The sequence below is a fragment of the Rhinolophus sinicus genome, linkage group LG07 (assembly GCF_036562045.2).
Source record: "Rhinolophus sinicus isolate RSC01 linkage group LG07, ASM3656204v1, whole genome shotgun sequence".
Classification (NCBI taxonomy): Eukaryota; Metazoa; Chordata; class Mammalia; order Chiroptera; family Rhinolophidae; genus Rhinolophus; species Rhinolophus sinicus.
Window position 1 is genome coordinate 10,691,040 of NC_133757.1, and position 23,008 is coordinate 10,714,047.

The window sequence follows — 23,008 nt, forward strand, 5'->3', positions numbered from 1 at the left end:
GTCCTGATGGAGCTGGGGGCTCTATGAACAATTAGCCCAATTTCCAATTTGCTCAATAAGGGGGGAAGACAGTAGAAGGATGTTGAAGACACTCAGAAATATCCAACAAGCTTGATCTTCTCCCTCAGTCTCCTTTGCCCGCCCCCTTCTCCCTGGCCAGTAAAATCTTTGTCAAGTCTAGCTCTTTCATCAATTGCATTCTTCCAAAATTCTTTATTCATTGCATAAACTTTGGCTTTTGTTACCTCTTTCCCTGTTGTCTATCCTGCTATGGCAAAGCTGAGAATGGACCCTGGGCAGCGAGTCTGGCTCTCCTCACTGCTGCCTGAAAGTAGGAGGAAAGCCGTAAGGGCACTGGGCAGTCCTAAGAAGAAACACATCAATCATTATCAACATGTTATCAATTTTACAACCACATGAGCTTGTGAAAGGCATGTTTTCTAAGAAAGCACTGGGTTTTTTGTTCCCCAATAAACTTAAAAAATAGTCTGTCTTAATACAGTATAGTCTGTCTGTTCCGCAATAGTCAATCTGTTTTGACCTATCATATATATTTATCTACTTGGCTATCAAGTTCTTACTTATCCTTCAAATTTTCATTTTAAAAACTTGAATTGGATTTAACATGGGTTGAATGATGGTGAACTAGAATTTTCTGGCTTTTAAATCTGTTCAGCTCATCATTTTAAGCAACCATTGATGCTAGAGGGTAAAACTATGAATGCTAAGAGGTATATACATATTTAATAGCTCAAGCCTAAAAACCATGGTGAAAGTTCATATTCATAGAAATCTTTACAGTTTAGAAAATGCCTTCACATACATAGTGTTTTACTCTCCACCAAATGTCTAAACACAATTGGTAGGTGGACGTGCTGTGTGAGGCTTGGTCTCCTGAATGAAAGCCGAACCTTTTCCACAAGAGAGAGACTGTTAGCATTTTGTCCTTTGGTTATGAAAGCAGATGTTATCCAGTGGTGTCAAAGGTGACTCTTGTTTTTCAGAGGATAGGGTTCACCAGTATGTTTCAATCCCTCTGCAGCTTATGGATGCCAAACACCCCAGTTCTGGCTGTTGCTTCACTGAGTATGCCATGAGTTGCAAACTAGATCAATTGTCTTTTGCTTGTCTCTGCACTTTTACTAAAGCAGTGTAAGGCTCTGGGATTGTGTCAAGGATGCCGTGATAATGCTTAAGACCAATTGAAGTACAAGAGTTGTTCAAAGGATATGAAGGATTTGGTTTCCAGGTTTCCTGCCGCATTCTGATGTGAGCAATGCCTGAAGAGGAGAGTCCACTGCATAGCATTTGTGATGGGATAGGAAAAAACAAGTGTGATCTTTGTGTTGGCTGTAGCTTTATCTCTTTTGAATGAAATGAAATTATATTAAAGAAATTAGCATACGGTGAGCAATCAGTAAATGTTAGCTACTGTTTAATAGTATTTAAAGTAGAGCTAATAGGCTTAAAATTAGAGTGGTACATGGGAGTTAGGAAACACTGATTAGTTATCAAATGTTTATGTTACTAGATGTACCAAAGGATGTCATTTTCTGGTTTTAAATTCATCACGATTCTCTTCTAAGTGCAAATCTAGATTATTGAAATATTACCTGGTATACGATCTATTACGTTTCTCATCCAGCTACTTGTAGAGATAGAAGGTTTATAATTAAGGGAGTCCTCATTATTATTCTGCAACTCAAGAAGCTGACTAATTCTTACAAAGTTGTTAAATTGGTACTTTAAAAAAATCATTATTAAATTTTAAAGGGAGGTTTTAGAGGATTTTTAAGGAGTTATTTTAATTTTAATTTTTGTTTAGAAAAAGTGTCTCATCAGGGTGGGTTTGGCTTGAAACAAAAATAACTCAGGGTTTCAGTTTGCTGGCTCTCACCAGCTGGGCTAGAGTAAGTCATCTATTGCAGCCCCAGATCCTTAATTACTTGGTAAAGAACAGTCCAGAACAACTGTGTTGTCTAGCCTTCAGATATGAGGAAAACAGCGGCAAAGAAAAGTGGAATTGCACCATCAACCCAATAGCAACAAACAACTTTTGAGAATTTCTTATGAGCTTGGCCTACCTGTGCTTTACCTGACCCTACATTTGATCCTCCCAACAGCCCCATTTTGCAGATGAGCAAGCCTACACTTAGAGTTTACATAATTCGCCCCAGGTCACATGAGTAGTTAGCGCCCAAGAGCTAAAACCCACCCTGGGATGGGCACTCAATGGCAGCCCAGTGAGTGTCTCTGAGGAACTTTGGAGAAAATCTTGTTTTAGAAAACGTTTCAAGCCCTTGATTCCTGAGGGGCCTAATGCACCAGACTTCACTTTTACAAAGCCAGTTTGCTCACTTTTACGAAGCCAGTGCCTTTCCAATGTCTGAGTATATATAGAAAAGGAAAACAGAAGCCCTCGGAATGACAAAGGTGATGTAGGCACAACTTTAACTTAGAAATTCATGTAATGCACCTTCATACTTTGGACAGAAGTTTTTGAAAATTTTTCTTATTTTTCTGAAGATCTCAGGTTACAAGAGCCCAGTTACAGGTGCAAATTACACAATGTATATATACCTTCTCCTCTCATGTAAGCCTGACAAACAATCTCAGTAAAACACGGTTGCTCATTGACATGAGTCTGTTGGGAAGCATATGGGTAATCAGATCCAAGTTCAGAGACAAGAAATTTAAAAGTTGCTGTTTTACTGAAGAAGAATTTAAGTTGTTCAAGGTCACACACGCTATTAGTTGGTTGAGCTAGATACATTCTCTCAGTTCAGTGCTACCTTCCACAATACTACTTAACTTCCTGGAAGCGGTTATTTCTTTCAGGTCTACATTGCCAAGCCAAGTCCTATGGCTTAATTTTGCCTATGTAGCTCGTCAGTGATTATTCCAATAACTAGAAAATGATTCCAGCACAGGTTCACAATAGTCCTTCCCTATATCATAACCTGTAAGTTCTCTGAAGGTGATCTAATCCAGACTGTGTAAAAGATAAGCACGCAGTTCTTAGCCAAAAATATTTTTATTATCAGATACTCAGATGGACTAAAACATTGTTGGAACGGCTTAGCAGAAATGGTTTGAAATCTGACCTTGGAACAAGAAGAGTTGGCTCTACCCCTCAAAATGCCATTTCCACCCCCCACCCCCAGGCTTTATATCAAACATACAAAATATAATGAATATTTTTAATATCCTTTAGTTTATTTAGCATAGATTAAATATGTAGAAAGGGAGAGAGCACTAGATCTTCTGTAGGGGGAAGAAAATGACGACCAAATATTTTTGCCAGCTGCCCTCCAGTTTAATGCTCATCAGTAATGATCATATACATTAGGTGCAGAAATATTATAATTCTAATCCCTTATTATTCATTTTTAAAAATCCTCCTCTATCTTGGATTTTACCTGAATATGAAAAATATTAACAGATGGTTTATAAAGTACCAGGATGATAAATTTATGTAACCCTGATAAACATTTATTTCAGCAATAATCAAAATTATCCCGTCCTTGTTAACCTCCACATAAATCCATATAAGTAGCAATGTTCTGGAAGATTTCAGAAAGACTCATGATGATGAAACAACTGAAACTTGAAGATATATACCTAAGTATTCACAAAACCTTTCTCCAATAACAATAATCTCTGCTTTTCAGTAATTATATATATATTTACTATTATATAAACAAAATCATATCTATATAAATTTATATTAACTTCTGCTTTTCAGTAAATCCATATATAAAAATTCACTGTATTATATAAACAAATCATATCTACATAAAATATTATATATTGTAAACATCTGTAAAATTTATATTATATTGTGTATGTTATATATTGTATGTACTATATGATATATACAATATTATACACACACATATATATACATATATATGTGTATATATATATATACACACATATATGTGTGTGTATATATATATATATATATATATATATATATATATATACACACACATATGTATATATATATATATATATGAAGGACTTTGAGAATTCTGGAGGTGGAATGCTCCTCAGGGGAACAAAAAGATTATGACTTGTCAGGTCCACAACTGCTTAGTTGCAGAGCCAGGATTAGCAATCAGGCCTTCTGATGCTCAGGCCCATGGGTTTTCCACACTATCATTTACAAACTCCCAATAATTTCATTGTCAGTTATCAAAAAGAGGCATGATTACCAAAAAAAAAGAAAAATAAAAAAATAAAAATTTCTCTGCACATGTGCATAGGAGACCTGTATGGATATCTCTGCAGCATTGTTTATGATGGTGAAAAATTGGAAACAACTTAAACATCCTTTGGAAGGAGAAAAAAGATCAAATGGGGTTTATTCATCTGACCCAATACTGTCTGACAGTTAAAGTAAATCAATTCACGGTCCATGCATTGTTAACCTGTGTTGATTTTGTTGAAGAAACAAAAATTGCATGACATAATAATATGGTACCGTAAGGAGGAAATTAAAAGACATCCACACAAAATATTCTTATGTGCAAAATGTATTCTGCTTCATAAATTCTTGCCTTCCTCAACATGTCTTCATAGTTTGAAAAAGCTACAAAGAATATGAATCAAAGTTATGTTTATTACTACAAGTGAAAAGTTTGAAGATTTTCAAAACCTCTTGCACCTATTTGTAATTTCTTCCTAATCTTGAGCTGTTAGGGTCAATTTCCTCACACAAGGCCTGTTAATAAAAGATATATTTACTTCCTTTCTGTAATGATCATTTTCATTTGGGAGAAAGAGCTCTCAGGACATTCTTGAGGATTTTTTCCTCCTGAATTAGAGGAGCCTTCATTAATAAGTTACATAAAAAAGGAATCTGCTTTAATATATTGACTAAATTCAATTAGGTAATTATAATGCAATTTGTTTCTTTGTGTTGTGGATATACTACTTAGAATTATTAAATGTTAGAGAATGCTTTAGTGGTTCCTATTAGAGACTCTTATTTTACAGATGAAGAAACAGAGGTCCAAAGAAGGAAAATTACTTCCCTAAAGATATGTAGCTAGTAATAATAGGCAGACTTGGGATTAAGTCCCAGGCTGCTGACTGAAGCTCTTTATAGTACGACATACCACACTGTTCATGCATTACAAACTGTGTCCATACACTGCCCAGTCCCAGAAGACAAATGCATCAGCCCAGTGATAAAAACAGAACAATTACCAAAACTCCCCGAATACTACTTTATTACAATTACAATTTTAAATCCATTTGCCAAATAGTTTTTTACTTTTTAGCTGGTTATATGGAGATTAATCTGTGTTCTCTGAAGTTTTGCCATATATATGTGTATAAATTATATATATATTTGAGTTGTGTATATATTTGATGTGTGTGTGTGTGTGTGTGTGTGTGTGTGTGTGTGTGTCTAAAGTATGAAGATTGTAATGGAACTTTGGAAACTCCAACTGGAAAATAATTAATGTCTGATCCATATCGTATATGGGAGCGTTATAACTACTCTTGACCCAGTGGGTTATTTAAACACTAAGAGCTTTATAATTGTCCTACAATAGATTTGCAAGTGGCAATTTTAGAGCTGCTGATGCTCAAAGGGAAATATTATTTCATAGTGCTTGGAATAAGTCTCCTATGGGACTTTACTGAAAGGTACAGTGTTTAATAAATATTTTCATCTGTGTAGTCCCTACACCATTGGAGACTAAATATTGACTATTTTACCTTCTGGTCAAATTGTTCTTATTCATTACATCAGTCACTGTAACAGTTTCAAATTAGAAATTTCAGCATTTTCCTCCTTTAAGACGTATTATTTCCCCAAGCTCTCGAATTTAGAATTATACTAAACATTTTGAACATGTCATTAGTCTTAGAATAAAAAAAAGTGTCTTCGATTCTGGTTTGTTGTCCTTAAGTATGCAATCCTTCTTCCGTTTTTAAATTACTGTTCATGTATATCTTAAAATTAGTAAGAAGAATTTTTAAAACTGTACGACAATAAGCATTTTTGCAGAACCACTTTGATCCCAGATCTTATGTAATTGCCATTATTTTTCACTGTGAGCCAACCATATATGTGACCCAATTGATATATTTTTACTCTCTTAATTGGAATAATCAAAAAAGAAAAAAACACTTCTTATAGGAAATCACTTCACTTTCACAATACAATTGTGAAGTCTATTTAGCTCATTTTATCTTTTTTCTTTTGTTTATATGCTTGCTTTGGGCAAAAATATGCTATTTTCTTATTCTGGCTTACAAACATTAAGTCATAACTCCAGATCTTGCCAAATAGTAAAATTAAAAAATTTTGGCTCTAACCAGGTTTTGGTTAAACTCAAATGAAATTTAGATGCTATAGGAAGAGATGTTAATAATTTCAGTTGTTTAGCTCCTGCCTTAAGAGTACTCCCCAAATTTTGTTGGAGTATGTTATTGCATTGCTGTGAACTACCCCTGCCAACTTCCATCCCAGAGATGGCTGTATTTCAGAGGTGAGTGAAATGATACTTGTAAACAAATTTATAATCATTAATAAAGCTTGCCAAACAATTTGAGCTCTTTAGAAACACACATCCACTATTATAATTAATTGCCCATGTTTATGTAATTACAATCTTTAATAGAGACATGAAGACTTTTAAAAATGCAATTTATAAAAATTCACAACATAACTAAATTTGTTTTCATGATGCTTATTTTGTTCTTACAAGTTTTAAGTATCAAATTATTTCTCTCTGGGGATCCTGGTTGAAATTCCACCAGTGGCTATTCTAAAGCACTCTTTAAAAATTAAAAATTCCTAAAGATATTTTTCTTTAAAGTTGACAACTGCCCACTCTGGGATCCAGATGCTATATTCACAGCACAGTGATTTTTCTCTGTTTCCCACACATGGCCTTTTCATATACTGTCTCTCGAAGATAAAAATTTCTGCCTCTTTTTAAACATTTTATAGTAAACTTTCAGTAGAATGACCTAAAACTGGGTCTTTTCATTCTGGATGGTATCTAGCTCAGGATTATTCAAGATTCATCTGTAGCTTGCTTCCCTGAAGAGCTTGGTGGTAAATTAATCTACTCTCTTGAAGTGCCTACTTCATGCAGAACTCACACAAGCCACTGTGTGTAAGCAGCATTGAAAAGTTGGAGTTTCCAATAAGTAAAAGGAAATCTGTAGACACTAACAAGTGTCAGTGGGTCCTTCAAAGAATGTGCTGGAATCTGGGTGGTCTTTGAGGTTTGTGGTGTTATCCTTTAGAGTCAAGAAAGTATCTTCCTTCTACAAGATTAAAATAATGGATAATGCTATCCTCTTTGCTCCCCTCAACCCCTGCCCAAGGTTTTTCAACTCTATGGTTGCTTTTCTGACACAAATATACTGGGTCCTCATATACCTCCATTCAAAAATATTTAAAAAAAAGACTCTTAGTTTTTAAGTGCTGCTGCTGCTATCCTGTAAACGTTAAAAAAACATGGAGAACATAATGTCCTCCTCAAATGGAAAAGTTTTAAACCTTGCCTGAAAATAATCATCATAATACCTTACACTTTTATCGCCATTTTAAATTGGAAAAGTGTATGCACATTTATCATATTGTTTTACTCTCAAAATTAGTTCTGTAAAGGGAGAAAAGACATTAAGTCAGTCAATAAATTGTGTGCCTACTGCACGCTGGGCCCTGTGAAGTGATGCTCCCTAAGGCAGTCCAAAGAATTTAGAATTTCCTTGAGAAAATAAAATATGAACAGAAATAAAAACAATAAAGGTGGTATATAAAAGTCTTATCATTGAGAAATAGAGAGGCAAAGGGCGACACTGCTAGGAAATGTACATGCTCATAATACTCCTCCCAACTCGCTAATAGCTACTTTATCTACAATTTATGGACAAGGGAACGGAGGTTCCCAGAATCTAAATTCCTTGCCTCAGGAGGCTAAGTGCCCATGGCCAGCTATGTACTGAATTTCTGGCAGAGCTGAGGCATCAAGCAAGGCTCCCGACTCATCAGCCGTTATGCATGTGTTTCCCACTAGATCAGGCTAGTGTGGGAAAAGCACAGTATTGACATCTCCCCATTTTCTTCTCTTAACAAAGCCCCTTTCATCCCGACAGCACTGGGGTCCATCAGGCCTTGCCCTCGGGAGCAAGTAAGTCTGTGCCTTTGGTGAAGGAGGCTGTTTTTCCTAGTTGGTGATGACCAGAACGATCTCTGGGTTTGGCTTCCGAGTTGGACAGTCTACCCGACTGCAATACCCCAAGGTCCCTTTTGACGTGGAGTCCATAGGGTTGTGATGGGGTCTTAACAAGTTTTCTTACCCATGATGAAACTGAGGCTCAGGGAAGGAAAACGACTTGCCCAAGGTCATGCAGACGGATGGTGGCAGACATGGGCCAGATCTTAGGACTCCAGCCCAGTGCCTCCTGCCATCTTTATTAATTCCCGTGCTAGTTTCGGAATCTTTTATCTGCTTCCCTCTCTTTCTTGGGTTTGTGTGTGGTGTGATTCCAGTCAATTAACAGCCTTCTCTTTTATCAAAAGGAAAAGGGTTGAGGAAAACTGTGTTTTCGGTCAGTGAAGGGGACTGATTCACTCGACCACCATTTCTCGAAAGCCTGCTTTGTGCCAGGCACTGGGCATCCAGGGTACAGCAAAGTCGGCCTCCAAAGACTGAAATCGGTCTTTGCCCAGATCGGACAGGCCCCGGGTCTTAACGACGCCTCTCAGGAGCGGTCCCCAGCTCCCCGCGTATTCTCCCCCTTCCTCCTACTGCGGCGGGTTTAGGCCCCAACGCCCCGGAGCCCGGGCTGCGCCAGGCCGGAGCAGCCCACGCGAACTGACCGCAACACCCAGCCGTGGGCCTGGAGCGCGCGTCGCGCGACCCCGGTCGCCACAGCAACCAGGGAGGCGCTGACCCCTAACCCCCGCGGCCCCGCCCGGCCCCGCCCCGTCGCGTTCCCGAGATCAACATGGAGAAAGGCAACCCGGAAGTGCCGCCGCCGCCGCCGCCCGCCCGGTGCTAGCAGCTGCCGGCCGGGCAGGGCCGACCCAGGTGCCCGCCGCCCTGCAGCCCGCGGCCTGCTGGCGCCAGAGCGGCCCGGTTCCCTGCCCCACGTCCCACGCCACCCCCAGGCGACCCGCCCCCGCCCCCGCCCGAGAGGCGGAGCTGAGGCAAGAGGGAGGAGGAGGAGGAGGAGGAGGAGGGAGAGGTTTGCGAGAGCGAGCGAGGCCGCGCGAGCCGCCGGCGGTTCGTATTACCGGGGTCGGGAGGAGGAGCCCAGGCCGGGCCCCGCGGGGTAGCGTGAGGCGGGCGGGAGGCACGGACGAGGCGAGGGCGGCCCGGCCTAGAGGAGGCGGGCGGGGGGCCGGGGGCTGCGACTTGGGGCGAGCGAGCTCTCGCCTGCAGGGAGGGGGGCGCCCTCCCACCTCCGCAGCCCTCCGCCCGAGCCCTGGCGGCCAGGCCTGAGCTGCCCGTAGGCCGGGGAGCCGCCCGCCGCCGCCGAGGGCTTGTCCCGAGGGCCGGCGGAGCGTGAAGGTGCGGACGCGAGGCGGGGGTCCGCGCAGGGGCCGGGACGGCGCGGCCAGGTGATGGTGGGCCCCTGCGCTTCTCCTAAGGAAAGGGGCCCGTCCCTGGGCAGCCATGGCCCCGAGCTGCCCCGTTGAGGCGCTTTGACATCAGCCACAGGGAAGTTGGGCAGCTGTCAGTTTGCCTGTGTCTGCTAAGTGCCCTTAGGATGCAGTGATGAGGCTTTAAGCTCTCCCTCCCGGAGGGGCGCTGCCTGCGCTTGGGAACTCGGTGCAGAGAAAAAGGACAGAATGATGCTGTCCGAGCAAGCCCAAAAGTGGTTTCCAACCCACGTGCAGGTCACAGTGCTTCAAGCCAAAGATCTCAAGCCAAAAGGCAAAAGTGGCACCAATGACACATACACTATCATTCAGCTGGGCAAGGAAAAGTACTCCACCTCTGTAGCTGAGAAAACCCTTGAGCCAGTCTGGAAGGAAGAGGCCTCCTTTGAGCTACCTGGATTGCTAATGCAGGGGAATCCAGAGAAATACATTCTGTTCCTCATAGTTATGCACAGGTCCCTGGTGGGTCTGGATAAGTTTTTAGGGCAGGTGGCAATCAATCTCAATGACATCTTTGAGGACAAACAAAGAAGGAAAACAGAGTAAGTTATATAATTTATTTTGAATTTGGGGGAGTTTGACTATATCTTATCTATGGATTTTCTGTTCTTGGAAGTTTTTTGTATACCTGGGGCATTGGTTTTTGGACTGAAATGTGACCCAGTTTTAAGCACCATCATTTGCGTGAATCTGAAGTAAAAATAACCCTTGTGAAGAAATGTTTTTTAAATGGAGTCATTAATAATTCCTTACTCTCAGTGGTTTGAGGTAATCATCTTATGTAATTGAATATTTTCCACCGGATTTTAAGTAAATTAACATCGTTTTACTGCTTATACGAGGACTGGATCACAGTGTTGACCAACTAAAACGTGTGTAATTTGTTATGATCTTTAAACATTACAATTTTCCAGGAGATGAAATAGCAGAAAACTAAGTCTGCCAATATAATTCGTGTGTGTGTGTGTGTGTGTGTGTGTGTAACTCTGAAGCTGTCAAAAAATAAATTGTCAAATTTAGAACTCAGTATTTCCTTTTAGCATTATCAACACAGTTGGCCTTTATTTGAGCTCAACCATTTTTCAGGGTCAGTACATCTTGATGGAGTCTAACGCTGTTCAAAGAAAAAAGTTTTAAAAGTATGAACAGACATCCTCACCTTGAACACACTAACATTTTCCTTTGAATTTACAATATATTGGAGCTGGTGTATCACTTCAGAATTAATTCTGTAAAGCCAGTGTGTTGAGACCACATTAAATGCTGTCATATTGAAACAGTGATTAAACTCTTGTGATGAAATGATTTAATGATGTCTTCAATGAAAACATGACCTTTTTATTATGACTTTCAAGTTTCATATAGATATATTCTAATTTAATAAAACCATAATATAACGTAACACTAAGATATTATGTCTTAAGTTGAAAAATAGTATATTTTCAGAAATAGGTGTATTCACCCATTCTTTAAACTTATAATATGTTTCTAGTCTGAGAGAACATAATTTTTTTTTAAATTTATTGGGGTGACAATTGTTAGTAAAATTACATAGATTTCAGGTGTACAATTCTGTATTACATCATCTATAAATCCCATTGTGTGTTCACCACCCAGAGTCAGTTCTCCTTCCATCACCGTATATTTGATCCCCGTTACCCTCATCTCCCACCCCCCACCCTGAGAGAACATAATTTTAATTGGTGGAATTAATAAGAGAAAAAAATATAGGTGGAATTTATAAGAGGAATTCAAATTTCCAGAATAGCTTTGGTGTTTCTTTCAGTCATAACTGAAATTTATTTACCCCTTTAGAAACTTTTTTATAATGATAACTTTCTTGAAGTTTATGTTAATTTCTTGTTTTTTAAAACAACCATTTCTTGTTCTTTTCTATTCATAGCTGTCTTCCTGCAAGTTTCTCTTGATTGGAGTTTTTATTTGTAAAAAGTTTTCAATCAGATCTTTACCTAAGATTTAATATGTGTAGGGTGAAAGGGTAGAGAAAAATACCAGGGATGGTAGATGAACAATGGTAAATATTGAGACTAGTTAAGGAGGTGAAAATATTTTAAGAAAAAGGAGAGAAAAAAGTTTTAAAAAGTGTAAAGTTGAATATATATCAATGATTTTTATAAAACTGTTTGATAACTACAAACTAGCTTTCAGTTTCCTCTGAGGAGTTCATCAGAATTTAAATTGAAAAGTGGATAATTATCAAATAATTTGTTTCAAATTGCCAATTTTGGATGACACTATATAATATTCTAAGTACTTTGAATGTGAACTTGTAAGTACACTGTAACTTCAAATTTCATACTGCATTTACAGTACTTTCCATGTTAATGAAGGATGTATTACAGGCCTTCTCTGAAATGTAAATTTTCCAAGTAAAAGTAGGCCCACCTGTGAACCCAGCAATTCTGAGGATGAAATAAGATTTCAAAGTTTCTTCTTGCTTTACTCCTTATCTGTAGCAGCGTCACAATTACAATACATTTAGCTGTAAACAATAATACTGGAGTCTCCCTGTGGAAATTCTCTTTGGCTACTATATAAAATTGTGTAGAACTTTTGGGGGGGGAAATGCTTTAAAATGTTATCAACAGGGCTGCGAGGTTATTGCATGCAAAGTGATTTTCATATGTTATTAAATCCCTCACGTTTTCTTTCTTTGTGGATAAATGGGGACCACATATTTGATGAGATATCTTTATTGCTAATATTTCTGGTTTTTTAATATATTTAATAGTTTCCTTTTCCAGCACAGCTGTACATGTGGCACAGCAAGAGACAGATTTGAGCCACCGGTGTATTGCAAGAAAGATATTTAATATTCTGCACATGGCTGAACCTTGTCAGCAGATTCCCAAGTGCTTTTTAGAAAACTCAAGTGAGTGATGAAGGTTACCAGCTGATTTAGAAAAGTCCCATGAAACTGCTGGGTGTGACACTTTTTACTCTTGACACTGAAGACAAGTATTTACAGCTTGTCTTCCAGTTGTGTCATGATAGGAGAAGTGTGACAGCTAAAACTATTACTTATTTTTATACCTTAACATTAAATGACTTTTTTATTCTTTTCTTTTAAGGAGAAGGGAAAAAGGGTCTGAGCCTGAATGCTTTGAGTGGGGCATGGAAAGAGAACTTCTGTATCTCCCACTTTAATGGGTGTCTGGGTTGGTTCTGGCATGAGATTTAAGGAAATAATACGTTTAATAATAGAATGGTAAAATTGTTCATGCTGCTATGTAATATCTATTTGATTTTTTTTTTTATAATAGAAGTGGGTGATGTTGATTTTTTTTTTTTTTAATGCTCATGAAAAGTAATAACAATCAGAGTCCCTAGAGTTAGGTATGACTCAAACACATGCAGATTTTAGGACTTTTGTGTGCTCCTCTGCAGTGCACCTGCGTCCTGGCCTCTGGCACCCTTACTGCCAATCTTGTCCTATTTCTGACCACACAGCACCAATTGCTTGGGAATAGTTCCCACATGTGTGGTGGTTTTTGAACGTGGACCTGTGCCCACTAAAAATTGAACAGAGGCCATACACAGTTTAAATCCAACCAACACTCAAGAGGTGAAAAAAAATCAGCATTAATCCACTAAGTCCCAAATGCTGTGTCTTCATTTTATCTTTTTGAAGCCTGGGAAAACACTTCTTATCTCTGGGATGATTTTTGAAGGTCTCAATAAGACTTCCCTGTTATATCACTTTCAAAATAAAGCAGCTAAAGTTATTTGTCATGCCTATATTTTAAATTAGTATATTTGTTAAAGTTCTTCACAAGATTTTTTTTTTTTTTGGTGGGGGGGAGAATGGAAAATACTGTATTTACATTTACAGATTGTATTCAGACCCTGACTTGCTTCATTCTTTCAAGCTCAGTCTTTAGTGTTCCCTAACAAAAAAACAAAACAATGCAGCCCGCGCACGGTATATTACAGCTTGGTGGTTTTAAGAATACAGTTCTAGAAATAATAATTCAGTAAACATTTATCTAGTGCAAGGCAAACTAACTTCGTGGCGCTTATACTCTAGCAGTAGAAATGTGCATCATTTTCCTCTTTGGCTGTCATGTCTCCTGATAAATACAGTGTTATCTATGTAACATATCATCAGCTATGCGATTAATCTTATTGACATACATGGTTCATCAGATATGAAAGAACTTCTGTTTTTATGCCGATGTTATTCATCAACTTTGGGTATTTTCTTTATTGACTTTAATCTGACATTGGGAAGTTACTTATTCTCTGTGCCTCAATTTCCTCATCTATGAAATAAGGATGTTAAAGTAGATCACTTATTTGGTCTTATTTCTAAAATTCTATGAATTTGGTTACCCTCACCCCCTTCCATTTATTGGGCTATTGTTTGTCTTTTCTTGGATTTGCTTTGCTTTGTCGTATGCATGGAAATCCTACATGCTTGGGTTTTTTTGCTTTGTTTTGTTTTTGGTACAGTTCTTAAAAAGTGTATTCACCTATTTTCTGTAAAGCCTGAGATGTTACCGAGTTTTTCTCAAGTACCATCCATTAGAAGTATTTCTTACCCATCGAAAAAAATGGTTCTATTTTCCAAAACTAAGTTAATAACTGGGTATATATCCTCATTTCATTTCCAGACTTTTCGAGCGCTCAGTTTTGGGTTGTTCAAGGTTCTCTGTTCCACAAAGTTTATTGCTGTCATTTCTAGTCCCTGTGCCTTCAGATTTCACCCTTTGCCCCAGATAAGGGATTTTCTCAGGTTTCGTCCTCAGATTAATGCTTTCTATTGTAAAATATTCTTTTTTAAAAAAATTGCTTGTTTTGATGCAGCTAGATCTTAGTTGATTGAATTGCTCCGTATTGATCAAGAACGTATTTCTGTTGGGTGTTACTTGCTAAGATGTAGCTGGTGTATGTTATGTGCCAGTTTTCTCTCTTGCCCGGAATGACCTGTGAACCAGTCCTCCTCATGATGTATAGTAAATGGACCTTCTTCTGGTACATCCTGTTGCTCACAATGAGAGAAAGAACTTATATAAAATTAGATCAGAGTTCCTTTGTAGCTAAGATAATTTTTATACTTGATAAAGCTGTGTTTAAATAATCTGTCTGCAGGAATGGATATTATGCTTCATGGTTAAGTAATGTAAACATTGTAGAAACTCTTCTAGGCTTGATTTTGCAGTTTTTTGGCTGTTTGCCCTACAGAATGACCACTTGTGACACTGACAACTGAAGACATTCTCATGGATAAAATACCTATAAACAAAAGCAAAATAAACTTTGCTTTTTGTACATCATTTTATAACAGTAGGCAATGTCATACAATGAAAGGACTATAAAAGCATAAGATTTGGCTCCAGTTAAAATAATTTTTATTCAGTATTGTCACAGTAGCAATAGTAAATGAAGCAAGTAGATTCTAACAGAAAGCATTTAAGCTTTCTTTCTTCTTTAAAAACCGTAAGATTTGTTCCTCTTTGTCACGTTCTGCATTTTATTCATTTTGCATATTTTTATAGGAAGAGGCTTTGACTCCTTTTACATTAATCTAAATTACATCATAAGCAATTTTCATGATTAGCAAACTATATCTAGTGACCTCCAATACTAACAAATTCTTTTAATAGTTTTTACAGAAGAAATATTTTGGGATGGAGCTAAATATTTTATTAAAAATGTGATTATCATTAAGGAATATGCTCAAAAATAGTTTGTATTGATTGATGAATTCTTTCAGAGTCTGTACCTCATTGTTGTTTAACTTTAAAAAATGTTTTTAGGCCATTTATAACACTTCTCCCAGGGAAACGGAATAACTCTCATGGGTAAGAGTTTTTGATGATGAATGATTTTCAAATCATGAAAGAAAAGGTTATCTAAAACTCCTTTTTAAACTCACTAAAGACCTGTTTTTTCAGTATACGGCACATCACGGAGACAGTGATAAGTTTTTAAAAATTAAACAGTGAGTAAAACCAGAAGTACTCTGGCTGACAGATTCTCATTCACTGCTTAAGATTGTCTTGATGTACAGTAGCTTTCCTTAAAAAGCTATTTGCATATAACAAAGCTTGATATTCTCTCTTCATTACATGTTACAACCCAGTTTTTCCTTCTCTTTAAAGGTGGTTTAGATTAGAATCCAAACAAGGAAAAAGAGCCAAAAACAGGGGTGAGATAAAGGTCAATATTCAATTCATGAGGAACAATATGACAGCAAGTATGTTTGACTTATCCATGAAGGACAAAACAAGATCTCCTTTTGCAAAATTAAAAGATAAGATGAAAGGTAGAAAAAATGATGGGACCTTTTCTGATACATCTTCTGCAATCATTCCAAGTTCTCACATGCCTGATGCCAATTCTGAATTTTCAAGTGGTGAAATGCAGATGAAATCCAAACCAAAAAAGCCTTTCCTTTTGGGTCCTCAGCGACTCTCTTCAGCACATTCAATGTCTGATTTAACTGGGGCCCACATATCTTCTGAGAAACTGAAGTCTGGCACTATTGGTCAAACGCATCTTCTCGGACGCCAGATAGATTCCTTTGGAGCAGTTCCGGAAAATGGTAAGTGACACATTCTTTCTAATTGTATCCTTACTGGCCTGAAATACCCTTTTATTTTTAAAGTATAACTTCTAAAATTAGAAAATAAAAATTAGTTTCTTGGTAGTATTTTCTAAATTTAGTGATCCAATAATTTACTAAGTACCTACTGTACTCAAAATTGGTAAGTTTATTAAAGGCAGAGCCTATCTGCATTCAGTATTGTATTTATGTTATGATAATAAAAATAAGTCCCAGTCACTTTTCATGGCCTGGCTTCTTTTTTTACTGCTGTTTTTCCTGTCTTGAAAGCCTGCATCATAAATGAATATTCCATATAATCAGAAAGCTCCTAGGAAAAAGCCTTTTATGTTCAGAAGTAAGAAAGTAAATTTAATGCTAATGATGAAAAAACAGTCTGAGAATTTATAGCACTGCCCTGCCAAGCAGAACTCCTGGTTTTGACATTATAGTTTGTTTATGTGATTGTTTCTTTCTGAGTGGAGTAAATTACTGATTGTCTTGCGATATACTAATTGCTGTTAGCCTACATACTTCAGGCTGCTATACCTTAGCATTTTAGGATTTTCTTTGATTATTTTAAAGGTTGCTATCTTTAAATAGCTAATTGCTCTCATTCTAAAAGCAACAGTATGCACACAGTATGTGTCAAATTGTGTGATGTAATGTGTCACTGATTATGTACTAACTACAAAATTGTTTGCAGCAAGTCTCAAATCTCCACACAGAAGAACATTGAGCTTTGATACTTCTAAAATGTACCAACCTGACAGCGGCGTGGATGAAGGTGAATCATCTCTCGGAAGACAAAATGACCCATTTACAAATGTGACTGCTTCATTACCCCAAAAATTTGCAACACTGCCAAGGAAGAAAAATCCATTTGAAGAAAGCAGTGAATCATGGGACAGCAGCATGAATTCATTTTCAAAATCAGTTGAAGCAAGAAAAGAAAATAAAAGAGAGAAAAGGGAGAAAGTGAGCCTGTTTGAAAGAGTGACTGGGAAAAAAGATAGCAGAAGATCTGATAAACTTAACAATGGGGCATCGGATAGCCCTTGTGACTTGAAATCACCTAATGCGTTTAGTGAAAATCGTCAGGACTATTTTGATTATGAGTCAACTAATCCGTTTACAACAAAATTCAGGGCTTCAAATATAATGCCACCTTCAAGGTAAGCTTAACTTTGGGGGAAGCTGTGCTGTTTTGAAAAATATTGTACTTTAAAGTATCAAATGGTCCTTTTAAATGCTTGAGTATTCTAAATTCCTTTTATTTTACTTGAAAAAAAAATTCTGTTTTTATAATGTATTATGGTGCCAGCCAATGTTGCATACGTCTTTGGATTTGAACTTTTTATCTTAGAAGGATGAAAGATTCTTAATCCCTACCCTAGTCTGTTTCTATTTGTGTGAGCCAGAGACTCACGGAAACTTAGGACGAGAACGGCATAGCTTTTGATGAGACATGGGGAGAGTGAATCACCAGTAGGTATTAATTCCAGCCAGAAATGTAGGTTGTATGTTGTGTTTCTATGTATTATTTTCCAAGAATTAGTTCATGGGCTATATGGAGAGGGTTAATGGACCAGTCACAGCCCATCGGCTGTTTTTTAAGAAATACTGACTTAAAAAAAAAAAAGAAATACTGACTTAAGTATTAATGGTTTTTATAATAGGTGTTAATTATGCTTATCAAATGGCTATTTAGAAGTAGTTTTATTTGTGAATATTTATTGGAATTCAGTGACCCTTGTGGGTCCTATAAACACATCAAAGAATATTTATATGGTGATTTATAGTCATAGAAATAATCACTATCATGATAAAGGTTAGGTTTTCAGAATCTTGAGTTCTCAGTTATGTACATTGTGGTACTTTTCATATTCCTTAGTACAAGTTGGAGCTATATGCATTTAAGATTATGGATTTTGCAGAAGTGAACGATGGAATAACCAATTAAGGAAACCTCAAGCAAAGAACAGGATAAATTTATTGGGATCTTAAGCAGTTAACCATAGAAGAGCATGGTAGAATGTTTGCCGTGTAACAGTTTCTCCTCGAGACAGTAATGAATGGTGTGAAGACCTGAGTGGGACTCTTGGCTTAGTAGCTCTATGATCTCTATAAAACTCAGCATCTCCATCTTTGAAACAAGGGAAATAATATCTACTTGGTAGGATTGGGTGACGATAAATGATAAAGTATATGGTGCAAAGCCAGGCCCCAAATAGGGAGCCCATAAACAGTGGCTGCTGTTATGTTTCATGTACTGTCTTGTCATATTTTATTCAAAAACAGTGCTTTTCTTTGGTCCCACTATAAACAGAAAATATTAACAATCATTCTTTTAGGCTGTGCTCTATCTCACCTCTCCTCTAGTTTTCTAATGACATTAAAATACGCATTTAAACCTTTCAAAGGGAAGTATGTGTATTTCTTCTGTTTTGGCAATAAGTGGGTATTTGCTGTGGCTTTAGAAAGTATTGGTCAGTTTTCTTTATAGATTATTCTCCAAAGAAATTTTTATCATATGGCATTAATATTTTATTTAAGAGTCCATAGTTTTGATGTGCTGTTCTCAAATATTTTACTTTGGGTTTTTTTACCGCGTGCACTTCACATATTGCATGAAGTTCTAAATGACAGGGTAAATAGAAATACATGTGCTTTGTTCCCTCCTTTACTGAACTTTTGTTGAAGAAGATTGTTGTAAACAACTGTCTGAGATAACTTAGAGATTGGGTAATTTATATAATTTTAGAGTCAAAGAAAAGCAAGAAAAATGGGAAATGGTAGGAAAATAGTGGTTTTAAATTATGGCAACGTATGGAAAAATTAGATGTCCTCAAACCTTTAATTACCCTATATTTGGGCTATTTCCATGGACTGCCACAGATTTTAAAAGTGAATGTGGCATTTTACCAGATTTAGGGTTCATTTTGGGTAACTTCAATAGTAATGCCTTTTCTATTACAATTAGAGCTGTTTCATGACATATGTATAAAATGATTGCAAGTATGGTATGTAAACAAAAAGTAGGTTTTTAATTTCTAAGACTTTTTCTTCACATTCTTTCATCTTCGTATTCTGTGAGATGTCAGATATGAAGACAGAAACATTTGTCAATTCCTGGGAAGTTACTCTTCCTTTTTGTGTCACAAACTATCTTTGTGGTAAGTTTAAAACATTTGCAAAAAGGGGTAGCTCTGCTAATAGTATATTCCAAAAGGCTTGAGTATAAATAGATCTAGGAAGAGAGTGAAGCTCAGATTTCTGAAAAGCAGCTTTATCTTGGGTGGAATTTGGGAGGACAGAGTAGAGGGAGTTTTAGCTTTCCATAACACATATTCCTGTTTTCCTCCCAGTATCATCCCTCAGTTAGATGAGACATTTTAGATTTCTCACATTAACGTCTAAACCAAATGCACCTTTGAAGCTGCAGACTCACATCACTGGGACACATGCTGTGAATTATTTTTTCCAGCAGTGCTAAGTAGGTCTCTTTAAAGAGTTGCCTGGACTCTCATGCCCTAAGGAGGATGCTGAATAAAGTTAAGGCTAAGATACATAGCTGTGCAACTGGATTTTGTTCTTGTGAGTGAATTGGCTCACCTGTGCGTGCAGGTATATGGGAACCATATTGTTAGCCTCTGAGCGAATCGTGTATGATTTGCTTTATGCCAAAAATGTTTCAAGTACCAAGGAAAACTTTCTTAGAAGTTCGAGTTTTTCTTTTTTTGCGGGGGAATATTGGGGAACTGTGTGTTTCTCCAGGGCCCATCAGCTCCAAGCCGTTGTCCTTCAATCTAGTTGTGGAGGGCGCAGCTCAGCTCCAAGTCCAGCTGCTATTTTCAATCTGTAGTTGCAGGGGCGCAGCCCACCATCCCATGCAGGAATTGAACCCGCAACCTTGTTGTTAAGAGCTCACGTTCTAACCAACTGAGTCATCTGACTGCCCCTGTGGAAGCTCAGCGGCAGTTTGTTGTCTTTAATCTAATTGTGGAGGGCACAGCTCACTGGCCCATGTGGGAATCGAACCGGCAGCCCTGTTGTTAAGCGCTCACGCTTTAACTAACTGAGCCATCCGGCTGCCCCGAGTTTTTATTTCTTAGTGTCAGTAAAATCCACCTGAAGAAATCACCTTGTAAATCAAAAAGAGACTGCATTTTGCTTCTGTTCTTGGAATAGATCCCATAGTCTTGCATAAAACTGATAGAGGAAATGACTTAGGCTTTCTGTCGCGTTACTTCAGCAAAGAACAGGGCTTTTGGAAATGCTCTTCCCTGCAGTTGCTCTTAGGCTCTTTCATCTCCCAGTATCAGCAGTATATAGTTTTCCAGAAACAGATATACCAAGATGTTTGTTATATCATTTTCAATCATTTGTTCACAGCCTGTTCTTTACCATTGGAAAGTGGAAACGGGTGGGTATGTTTACCAAACCAGATTTGCTTTTTTTTGTTTTGTTTTAAACAGAGACAGCTAAACCCCTAGTTCGTTGGGGACCAGGTGACAAAGTTCTGGCTTATCGTAGAGTTAATAGATGAGATGTGTACCACTTCTGGGTCTGGTCCATGAAAACCTGCGCGGTCCTCCATACTGCCTCTCTTCCTCCAGACCTGAGACCGGGGACTGGCAAATAAGATGGGGGCCAAATCTGGCTTGCTGCCCATTGTTGTAAATAACGCTTTATTGGAGCACAGCCTGTCCATTTGTGTATGGCTACTTCTGTGCTAGTTTAATAGTAAAGACTGTAGGGCCTGCTAAGCCAAAAATATTTATTTGGCCTTTTACAAAAATAGTTTGCTGAACCCTGCACTAGCTGAATGGAGATCTTTGAGAACGGCAAAACCTATAAGGTAGGAATAACCTTTGAATGCATGTAGAAGGCCTTCTAACCTTGTCTGCATGACAAATTCTCAGAGTATTAAGTTACTGCAATTTTTGCATTTACTTATTATAGCACTTAGCATTATTATTTAGTACTTAGGGCACGTAGTTCTGTTTAAGAAAGCCTAGTTCAAAAGAGTTTAAGAACACCGATTTGCACACCGAATCCAAACTCTTCTTTCTGTTTTTGAAGGCTTACTGCATTTTAGGCTTTTCTTAACTGTACAACTTTTATTTTATTATTCCTCGTCTCTCCATTCTAAGTTAATTTCCTTACTTCACTTCTGTACCCTGAGGACCTCGTAAGCCCTGCCATCTCCTTTCCTTGGCTCAGTGGTGGAATGCACTCTTGACTCGCCTGATGTCCTAAGCCTGTCTATCCTCCATGCTAAAAGCTCTTTAATTCTTTCTTGATTACTACTGTGGCGTTCCCCTTCTTTAGATTTCTGCCGACACAGAAGATCCCAATTGCCGTGTGAGCTTTATTGTGTCTAGGTCTTAGTGCTCCTTACTAAGCTGGGTAAGTGTCTTAATAGTTGTGCTGAATCTCCTTTCGTGGGTGCCCCACAGCACCTGGCTCTGTGCACGTGTTCAGTTCTGAGCATCAGTGGCTCCTGGGGAGTTTCTTAGACCACAGTTGGTTGTTGGGTCCTACCTCAGACTGAATTAGAATCATTAGTGAATGGGTCTGAAATAAAAATGGGCGTTTTAAAATCTTCCCACTGATTCTGACAGGTTTAAAAATTGCTGATGTAAATTAAATCATGCACTTCATAAGAGTTCAGTAAGTACTTAGTGGTGAATAGGAATGAGGAGTTGTGTTTGTCAACTCATAGTCGAATAAACAACTGAGTTATACTAGCTTTCCTTATGGGGCCCTCACTAAGGTAGAGGAGACGGTAAGAAGATCAGCTTGATGGAAACAGGGGTGTGGAGAGGAGTATGAGATTTGGCCAAATAGCTAAGAAACATCTAGATGATAGTAGACACTGAAGAGCAAGCAGAAATGTCATTAAATATTTGTGGCATCTTTGGATGAATTCTCAGAATGCAGGTAGCACCTAGGCGTTATTTCCTGCCTCCCTGTAGTTGTGAGTACCACGTAGCAAACTTTTAGTTGCTCTATAACTTAATAGTGTGTTTTATAATATTCTTAGTATTATTGATTTTATTAGCGCATATATGCATTTATTAGGTTGGCGCAAAAGTAATTGCGGTTTAAAAGGTTAAAAATAATTGCAAAAACCACAATTACGTTTGCACCAACCTAATATTTCCATTTGCAGTTGTTGATATGGAAGAACCCATCTCCTTCTTAGTTGATGAACTGAGGCCAAACAGTTGTTTTTTAGGGCAGCATAGAAATAGTGTCTAAGATCAAGTCCTCCTGTTTGTCACCACTACTTTATAATTTTGCATGACAGTGTACCTTTTACTTTTAGAATCACGTTGGCCTACTTCCCTCTTCCCTTTCTTTCCTCCCCCCTTACTTTCCTTCACTAGTTAATTCCTATCTGTGGTTGTATCATACTTTTCTTAGAAGCTACAAAAATTGGTTACCTAGAATCTATATTTAAATGTGTTTCTAATTTTCACAAATCAGAAAATCACCATAGACTTAGAAGTATGTAACTATTATTATAAAGTTGTATAACATGTCTATGAAAACATGATAGACTGTTTACTGCAGGCTTACATTTTAATTTTTAAAGTTACAGTAGACAAATGATCCTAAAGAAAAGATCCTATTGTTAGTTTTAAAACCTTCAATTTTATAATGCTCCTTGTGGACATTTTTTTTTCTTGTATAAGTTTAAAGCTCTGTTTTTGGCATAATAAAGCTTAATATGCATAAGGTTTATTTTAATAGCAATATTTATTTTTTGTTCATATTTGTCCAGTATT

The 23,008-nt window shown here is 37.7% G+C and overlaps 1 protein-coding gene and 1 long non-coding RNA gene across 2 annotated transcripts in view; one reads left to right on the plus strand and one right to left on the minus strand.

The window, feature by feature from the left end:
• LOC109444069 (uncharacterized) overlaps window positions 1–23,008 on the minus strand; it is a 311,168-nt gene that overhangs the window by 33,627 nt on the left and 254,533 nt on the right. The window lies entirely within an intron of this gene.
• RAB11FIP2 (RAB11 family interacting protein 2) overlaps window positions 8,993–23,008 on the plus strand; it is a 39,865-nt gene continuing 25,849 nt past the window's right edge. The window contains exons 1-3 of the mRNA XM_019725256.2: window positions 8,993–10,185; window positions 15,769–16,211; window positions 16,918–17,386. Of these exons, the coding sequence (XP_019580815.1) occupies window positions 9,833–10,185; window positions 15,769–16,211; window positions 16,918–17,386 (1,265 nt within the window). The 5' untranslated portion in view covers window positions 8,993–9,832. The remainder of the gene's footprint in view (window positions 10,186–15,768; window positions 16,212–16,917; window positions 17,387–23,008) is intronic.